Here is an 8,830-nt window from a genome sequence, read left to right as displayed (position 1 = left end):
TGGAACATACCACCTTACTCCCTGTGTGTGGGGGGGAAGATGGGGTGGGGGTTAACAAAATAAAAAATGAGGGTAATTTATTTCCTCTGTAAAGCTTCGTGCACGCTGGGTTTCTCCTTTGTTCCATCTGCGTTTAGTGTCGCTAAGGGAGCGTTCACGGTCCTGCGATCAAGGGAATTCTTTGCTCTGGGGCGGGATTTTATTGCGGGGAGGAGGGGCGAGAGGTTCAGCTGGGAGGAGTCTTACAGGATGTACCACCTGCCGCGTTTGGGGTATTCGGGATATACCATAGTGCCACCGGTAGAGGGGCACAGATTGGTACAGTCGGGAGCTACCATTTTGAATCTGCAGGAGCAATGTTTTCTCCCCGCCCAGAAGGGTGCCTTTGGAATATACCATCTTACCCCCTGGAGCGGGGGGTTGCCTTGGGGATTTACCATCTTCATCGCTGGGAGGGGGGAAATTGCAGTGTCGCTGGCACCTCCCACCTGCACTCCTTAGGTGGGGGGGCCAAATCAAGGACTATGGGGACTTAGTCCTCTAACCCCCAGTGACACCCCAGAGGGAGGGATCCCCTTGATAATTCCACCCCCCAATATAGGCCCCCCAGTTGTTGGCGTGCCCCTATTTTGCATGTCTGTTTAGAGAAAGGAGGGATGAGCGGGGGGCGGGGGTGTTGATTGCCCTCCAAACACACCTACCCCCCAGGTCTCTTTCTCCACCCCCCTGTGCTTCTGTGCCCTGACTGCAGAGCACCAGGTGTTTTCTATTTCCCAGGCTGCTCGCTCTGCTTCACACCCTCCTCCGGGCTCACACAGTTGGGAATGGCAAGATGGAGAACGTCACCCGCTGCTAGCGGGGGGTGGGGGGTGTTGTCCCCCCCGGCCACCACCCCTACTAATAAAATATTGTCACTTCCTGAAACCCACCATGTGCCTGGACTTTCTGTGCTGCTTGAAGTTGGGGGAGGCTGGGCAAGGAGAGATGCTGCCACGTGGGGTGTTAAAACTAGGGGCCGCTGTGTTGTATGGCGGGGTGGGGCTCAATAGGGAGCATCGTGCTGCAGGGAGTGAGGCCTGGTCTCAGCAGGGGGTGCTGTGGTGTAAGGAGGAGGGCTCAGTAGGGGACGCCATGCTGCAGGGAGCAAGGTAGGGGGCGCTGTGGTGCAGGGAGCAGGGTGGGGGCTCAGCAGGGGGTGCCATGCTGCAAGGGGCTCGGTGCTGCAGGGTGCCTAGCTCGGCAGGGTGCACCGGGGGGCTCAGTAGGTTCGCTCACCTCTTGCTGGCCCAGTACAGCACTAGGGGCGCTGTGCTGCTCAAGCTATTGGGTTGGATCTAGGGGAAGGCGCTTTCAGCTGGGAGCCTGGAGTCCTGGGCTTAGCCTCAGGCCAGCAGGTCTTCTGTCCAGGAGCACCAACGCCCCAGTCACTGCCAAGGCCCTGCCCCTGCTGGTTAGGGCAGCCATGGCCTAGTGCTGGCCTCGCAGAGGCTGCTGCCCAGGACGGACTCGGTGCCACCTTTCCGATGGGACGTGCTCTGACTAGGAGCTTTGGGCCCCTTCCTCAAACGATTACAATGCAGCGCTCTCAGGGAGCCGGCCTAACCACTAGATCCCACTCCCCTGCCAGAGCCAGGATAGAACTGAGGAGTCTTGGCTCCCAGCTCCAACCCACTAGACCAGGGGTGGGCAAACTTTTTGGCCAAGGGCCACATCTGGGGATGGAAATTGTACAGCAGGCCATGAATGCTCATGAAATTGGGGGTTGGGGTGCAGGAGGGGGTGAGGGCTCTGGGGTGGGGATGAGGGATAAGGGGCTGGGGGTGCAGGAGGGTGCTCTGGGCTGGGATTGAGGTGTTTGGAGGGCAGGAGGACGATCAGGGTGGGACAGGGGATTGGGGCACAGGAGGGGGACAAGGGTGCAGGCTCTGGGGGGTGCTTTCCTGAAGCAGCTCCCAGAAGCAGCAGCATGTCTCTCCGGCTCCTATGCGGAGGTGCAGCCGGTGGCTCTGTGCGCTGTCCTGTCTGCAGGTGCCACCCCTTCAGCTCCCATTGGCCATGGTTCCAGGCCAATGGGAGCTGTGGGGGCAGCAGTTGGGGTGGGGGTAGCATGCGGAGCCCTGTGGCTGCCCCTATACATAGGAGCCGGTGGGGGGACATCCTGCTGCTTCCGTGAGACCTGTGGAGCAGGGCAAGCCCCTGACCCTGGTCCCTGGTGGAAGCTCAAGGGCCGGATTAAAACATCTGGAGGGCTGGATGCGGTCCCCGGGCCGTAGTTTGCCCACCACTGCACTAGACCCCACTCCCCTCCCAGAGCAGAGGATATAACCCAAGAATCCTGAATTCAGCAGTCATGAATCTTGGTACTTATCCTGCCTCTAGCCTCCCATGGTCACCACCCTCTACTCTGATGTGTGATGAGTTTACCAGACTTCAACACATCCCCATTCGCACAGCACCCTGGGTTTTGGGGTGGGGATCCAAGACCTCTCCTCCTCAGCTAGCTGCAAACAGGCCTGTACCTGATCAGTGGCATGTTCTGTGCCAGGGGAAAGGGTGGAGCCAGGGCCCTTCCCCTCTAGGGGCAGCTGGCCCTGATCTGTCCCCACAGCGGGGCAATGGCTGGCTCAGAGGGGTTGGGGAGGAGCAATGGGGTGTTCCCAGTGCGACTGGAGATGCTAACAACAGACTGGGGCATGAGAACCATTGTGGTGTGCAGGGGGAGGCTCCCCACAGTGGTGCCACCCCACCCCCCACCAGCCCAGCTCCCAAACACAAGCTCCCTCCCCAGCCCACCCACTGCAGGAGGGACCCATTAACCCTTTGGGGGCTGCAGGGCTGGGGGCGAAGCCTGGCTGGGGTGGGCAGGACTCTGGACCTCTCCCCCCTGACTGCTGCTCAGCCCAGCATGGGGCTTCCCGTGCTGGCTCCACCCAGGCAGGTGGGTATAAAGGGGCTGCTGGGGCTGGAGCCACTTATTGCAGGAGGAGTGAGGAGCTGGTGAGTGGGGCTAGAGCCATGGGTGGATTGGCTTGGCTGCTGGGGGCAGAGCAATGAGTGAGGTGGGGGGCTGGGTGATGGGGGGGGATGAGCAGGGCTGGGAGCAGAGTAATGTGGGGGGCTGGGGTGGGGCTGATTGGGGTGAGTGGGGGGGATGAGGAGAGGGTGTGGGGATGAGCTAGGGTAATGGGTGAGCTGGGGGGGCTGGGGCTGACAGGTGTGTGGGGAACAGGTGGTGCTGATGAGTTGATAGCAGGGGGATGGACTGGGTGTGGGGGATGGTGGGGCATATAACAGGTGTTAACAGGCATGTGGGGCTGGGAGAGTGCAGACCTCTCACTTCTAAGCTCTGGAAGCCCTCAGCTGTGAGCCAGGACTCCTGGGTTCCCTCCCTGGCTCTGAGAGGGGAGTGGGGGCTGCTTAGAGTGGGGAGGGGCTCTGGCTTTGCGGGGGCTGGGTGTGCCTGGGAAGGGAATCTGCAAAATGCTTTGGGGGGGGAGAAATGTGGGGTAGCTGGAAAAACCTGCTGGGCTGCTCTGGGGCCAGAGGAATCTGGCTGGGTGAGTCCCTGGGGTGGGGCTGTAAGCCCAGGACAGTGAGGCTGGGGGAGGATCCAGACCTCTCTGGCCACTTGAGGGGCTGTGACTCCCAGGCCAGTGCTGGGGTGGGGGGTGCTGTCCCAGACAGGCCTTGATGCCTCTGACCCTCCCATCCCACTGAGTCTGGCCATGCTTGGTCTGGCTGGTGCTGGACTCTGTGCAGGACAGCCTTGGTTCGGGGGGGCTTCTGGGCCTGTTGCGGGGGCTGAAGAGGAACAGAACTCCAGGCTTGCTTTGAGGTGGGGGCCTTGCATTTGCATAAATTATCAACATATATTAGCATGCCAATCCAAGTGCCCCCCCAATCCTGCAGGGGGGCCTCTGGTCTCTAAACCCCCTTGTCTGTTGCAGGGTCTGAGCTGGCAGAGTCCCCCCCCAAAGGCAGAACATGGTGGAAAAAGGAAACCCCTTCATTGTGGGGGTGCTGATTCTGGGGAACATCATCATCCTGGTGAGGGGGTTTGCGGGGCTGCTAGGCTGAGGGGAGTGGGTATGTCTGGAGGTTGGGGTGTTGGCTGCTCTGGGAAGGAGGCAAGGCTATTTGGGGGGGACCTGGGGATTTGAATTTCTAGGGGACCCCCACACAGCTGGCTGAGCTGGTGCTGTATGCCATGGGGGATTCAGGGGGCTAGGGCTGGGCCAGACTTGGGGTCCCAGGGAGCTCACACCCCCCTCCCAGAAACCCCTACCCCATAGATGTGTGGCTTGAGTGCTGGGAGGTGGCTGCATGGGGGTGGGGTTTGGGGTCCTGGGCTCACCCTGCCCCCAGATGTGCAGCATATGGATGCAGTGGGGGTGGGGGGCTGGGGTTTAGGGTCCTGGGGCTCACCCCCCCCCCACATACACACACCTCAGATGTGTGGCATAGGGATGGGGGTTGGGGTCCCAGGGCTCAACCTGAACCCTGCCCCCAGATGTGTGGCATCGCGCTCTACGCGGAGACGGTTTGGGTCACGGCCGACCAGTACAAGGTTTACCCCATCCTGGGAGTGTCGGGCAAGGATGATGTCTACGCGGGTGCCTGGATCGCCATCTTCTGCGGCTTCGCCTTCTTCTGCCTCGGCGTCTTCGGCATCGTGGCCCTGGCCCGGGGCAGCCGCCTGCAGCTCATGCTGGTGCCTGGGGTTGTGTGTGTGTGTGTGTGTGTGGTGGGGGGTGGGGGGGGGGTTGCTGTACAGAAGGGTGCTGTGGGGCTAGGGTGACCAGACAGCAAATGTGAAAAATCGGGACGGGGGTTGGGGGTAATAGGAGCCTATACGAGAGAGACCCAAAATTGGGACTGTCCCTATAAAATGGGGACATCTGGTCACCCTATGTGGGGCAGGGAAAGCTGTTTGGGGGGCATTGTGGGGCAGGAGGTGGCTGCTTGCGGGGGGGGACACTGGAGGGTAGGAGGGTTGTGCTGTGGTGCAAGTGGCTGATGTGGGGCGGTATCCCTGACTGGGGGGGGTGGGGGGGGTTGGGAGAGGAGGGTCCTGGGGACAGGGAGGGGGGGAAATCAATGAGGCACCCTGCCCCATGGGGGGGGCAGCTCAGGGGTTCATGCGCCATGTGGGCCCCCACAGCAGGGTCTCACAAGCTCTCTTCTCTTCTCTCCCTCTTCCTCTCCCCCCCTGCCCAGTACCTGGTATTGATGCTGATCGTTTACATCTTCGAATGTGCCTCCTGCATCACCTCCTACACCCACCGTGACTTTGTGAGTGTGGCATCTGGATGCCGGGGTTCCCTCCTGGAGGGGGAGCGGGGGGACTAGTGGGTAGAGCTGGGGGGACTAGGGATCAGGATGTCTGACTTCTATCCTGGCTCTGGGAGGGCAGAGGTGCTGGGGGGCGGGGTGGGGACTGGGAGTCAGGATGCTTAGGCTGGGGGCAGGGGGGACAGGCTGGGGGATGGGCCCATGAGGGTTTCAGCCTGGCCCTGCCCCCATGGGTCCCTCTTGCCCCCCCCAGGTGGTCTCCAATCACAGGATGGTCACCAAGCAGATGCTGACATTCTACGCAGCCCCCACAGCCCAAGGCCGGGAGCTGACCCGCATGTGGGACCGGATCATGATGGAGGTGAGTCTTCCCCGCCTTGGGACCCCACCCCTGGCAGGCAGCCAGCCCCCTGCAGCCTCCCTGTGGCTGCTGTGAGCCCATTTCCATGGTGACCCCTCCCCTGCAGTGGGCACCTACTGAAAGGACTTGACCCCTTGCTGGATGCCCAGGGCTGCTGCCTGGCTGGGCTCATTTGCTCCAGGTCCCCTCTTCTCTTCTCCTCCCCCCCCCCCCCCCCGGAGCAGGCATGCACCAGCCAGGGGGTGCTACAGGTTGCCAGGCGTCCAGTTCTCAACCATCGGAAGGCCCAGTTGAAAAGGGATCCTGGTGGCTCCAGTCAGCACCACTGACTGAGCCATTAAAAGTCCAGTTGGTGGTGCAGTGGGGCTAAGGCAGGCTCCCTGGGTCTGCATGGCTCCCAGAAGCAGTGGCATGTCCCCATTCAGCTCCTCTGCATAGGGGCAGCCTGGGGCTCTGCACACTGCCCTGGCTCTGCAACTCCCATTGGCCAGGAACCACGGCCAATGGGAGCTGCGGGGGCAGTGCCTGTGGCTGAGGGAAGTGCACAGCACCACCTGGCCACGCCTCCACATAGGAGCCAGGGAGGGGATGTGCTGCTGCTTCCGGGAGTTGCCTGAGGTAAGCGTTGCCTGGAGCCTGCATCCCTGATGCCTTCCTGTGCCCCTGCCCCAGCCCTGATCCCCCTCATTTCTGGCCCCACCCCAGAACCTGCACCCCCAGCCAAGAGCCCTCACCCCCTCCTGCACCCCTGCCTCAGCCTAGAGCTCCCTCACATACTCCAAACCTGTTGGCTGCACCCCCAAACCCCTCATCCCTGAGCCAGCCCGGTGAGGGTGGGGAGAGGTGGGGCCTCGGGGGAGGAGTGGGTCAGGATGTTCGGATTTGTGGGAGTAGAAAGTTGGCAACCCGGTGGGGGGGGGGGGGTGTTGCCCACCCCAGGGATGTAAACCTTGGCTAGTAGGAGGGCTAGATTAACCCTTTCTTGTCCCTTTGCAGCAGATGGGGGAGGGGGCCTGATCCTGGGCTGGGGGGGGGGTCTGTGCTCAGCTTTGCCCCCTTATATTCATGGTGGGCTCTGAGGGTCAGGGCTGTCTGGTGGGGTGGATTGGAGCCTCCCAGAGAAGGATCTGGGAGGGGACCAGGCACACTGGGCAGGAGGGGGGCTGTGGGAAGGGGGCAGCGCTAATAGCCATGTTGTCGTCTCTCCTCTTCTCCCCCCCCAGCAACAGTGCTGCGGCGCGACGGGCCCCCTGGACTGGGTGAACCATACGTCCACCTTCCGCTCCTTCTACCCTGAGGGGCTGGCGCCATGGCCCTTCCTCTGCTGCAAGCGCGACGCCAACTTCGTTATCCTCAGCCCAGAGGGCTGCCGTGTGGGGCACGTGGATTATATCAACACCAAGGTAAGGAGTGCTCCTCAGCCTGACCCACAGTGCCCTGCACTCCCGACCCACAGCCCTGGGCTCCCCCCCCGCCCCTGCTCTGCCAGTGCTCCTCAGCCTGACCCACAGTGCCCTGCACTCCCGACCCACAGCCCTGGGCTCCCCCCCCCGCCCCTGCTCTGCCAGTGCTCCTCAGCCTGACCCACAGTGCCCTGCACTCCCGACCCACAGCCCTGGGCTCCCCCCCCCCGCCCCTGCTCTGCCAGTGCTCCTCAGCCCTGACCCACAACCCTGGGCTCCCCCAGCTCTGCCAGTGCCCCTCACTCTCGACCTGCAGCCCCTCCTGTTCCTTGGCACCCAACTACTTAGCTCTGCCTTAGTCCTGGCTCCCAGCCCCTGTCTGTGCAGGGGTCACAGCGTCTGTCTCCCTAGGGCTGCTTTGAGCACATTGAAAATGCCGTCAACAGCTACACCTGGGGCATCTCCTGGTTCGGATTCGCCATCCTCATGTTCACGGTGGGTCTGGGCCCCAACTTGGGCTGGGGTGGGCAGGGAGTGAGACTGAGGGCTCCTACCCTGGGGGGAGGGGGGGTGTTCGTTCCTCTTCAGCAGGCAGGACGCCAGGCTAGATGGGCACAGGGGCGAGGGGTTGGCAGGTGGGATGCTAGGTGGGCTGGTGGATATGATCTCAGGGTCTCTTTCTTTTTTTTTCTTCCCTGCAGTGCCCAGTGATGCTCTTAGCCATGTACCACTACACCACGCTGTGACCCCCCCGCCCCCCCAACCACACACACCCTGCACTGCTGTGGGGCAGGGCTCCTTTGACACACCTGCAGCATCAGTGAGGGGAGGAAGCCAGCCAGTCCCACCCCCAGCCTATGTCTCAGAGCTGGGCAGACCAGCCTGGTGACCACCTGCGACCACCTCAGCCCTGCTCCTGCCACCAGTGTGCTGGCTGTGGGGTGACAGCACCTGGGTGGCTGATCACTGTGAAACACCCCCTGTGACCTCTGACCTTCTAAAATCTCTATTAAATACCCTGAAAAACCCCTCTTGGTCTGTGTGATGGGGGTAGGGTTGTAAATGTCCCCTGGCCTCTAACAGCTGGGGGCTGGTGTTTGGTTCACGGGGAGGGGAAGTCCCCTCCTCCAGCAGCACAGGGCCCCTTCCCCTTTGGATGGGAACAGCTGCTTGCTCTGCTGTGGGGCAGGGGGCTTTACATCTCCTTCCTGCTTGGCTGCCCTCAGCTGGGCTGTGAATTTTTCAGCAACACCTGGGGCCTCCTTTGCTGCTGGGGTGGCCTCTATCCCCTTTGCCTGCCCCCCACCCTTAGGGCTGGGGTATTTGCACCCCACCCCCCCAGGGGCAGGCTGGGCAGAGACAGCAGCGTTGTGGGCAGCAAGATGTCAGGGCTGCTGCCCCTTGCCTGCCTTGGCCAGGTGTGTGCCTTTGCCGTTGCAGGAGAGGGCTGGCCTGGAAGCTCAAGTCCCCCCGGCTCCCTTTTCTGCCCCACTACTGCTGCCTATTTGCCCCATGTGCTGCTGGGTGTGAGCCAGCAGGGCCTTGACCCCTCTTGAAGGTGGGATGGGAGCCCACCCTCTGCCAGGGCCCTTTGGGAAGCATCTGAACTGTTCAGCCAGCCGGGATCGTCCCCTGCCTACGGTGCCGCCCCAGCCCCATGGGGTCTGGTTGCCGTTGGAATAAAGGATGTCGGGGCACTTTAGCTACACGAAGGGCAGGGGCCCAGGGTTTCTTCTAGCTGCAGGGAAGGGAAAGGGGGGTCAAGCAGGGTGAG

At 62.1% G+C, this 8,830-nt stretch overlaps 1 protein-coding gene across 4 annotated transcripts; it reads left to right on the top strand.

Annotated features, from left to right (window-relative positions):
* Window positions 1-2,963: 2,963 nt before the first annotated feature.
* UPK1A (uroplakin 1A) lies at window positions 2,964-8,830 on the top strand. 4 transcript variants are annotated; one of them, XM_044991387.1, is made up of 8 exons: window positions 2,964-2,997; window positions 3,948-4,047; window positions 4,511-4,711; window positions 5,218-5,292; window positions 5,546-5,653; window positions 6,877-7,056; window positions 7,468-7,551; window positions 7,758-8,829. In XM_044991387.1, the coding sequence occupies exons 2-8, from the start codon at window positions 3,985-3,987 to the stop codon at window positions 7,800-7,802; spliced, it is 756 nt and encodes a 251-aa protein (XP_044847322.1). In that variant the 5' UTR covers window positions 2,964-2,997; window positions 3,948-3,984; the 3' UTR covers window positions 7,803-8,829. The 4 variants fall into 4 exon arrangements, with proteins under 4 accessions (XP_044847322.1, XP_044847323.1, XP_044847324.1 ...); XM_044991388.1 differs by lacking the exon at window positions 2,964-2,997 and adding an exon at window positions 3,313-3,362; XM_044991389.1 differs by lacking the exon at window positions 2,964-2,997 and adding an exon at window positions 3,335-3,402.

The sequence above is a fragment of the Mauremys mutica genome, chromosome 17 (genome assembly GCF_020497125.1).
Source record: "Mauremys mutica isolate MM-2020 ecotype Southern chromosome 17, ASM2049712v1, whole genome shotgun sequence".
NCBI classification, from domain to species: Eukaryota; Metazoa; Chordata; order Testudines; family Geoemydidae; genus Mauremys; species Mauremys mutica.
This window is presented reverse-complemented; position numbering and strand designations above follow the sequence as displayed.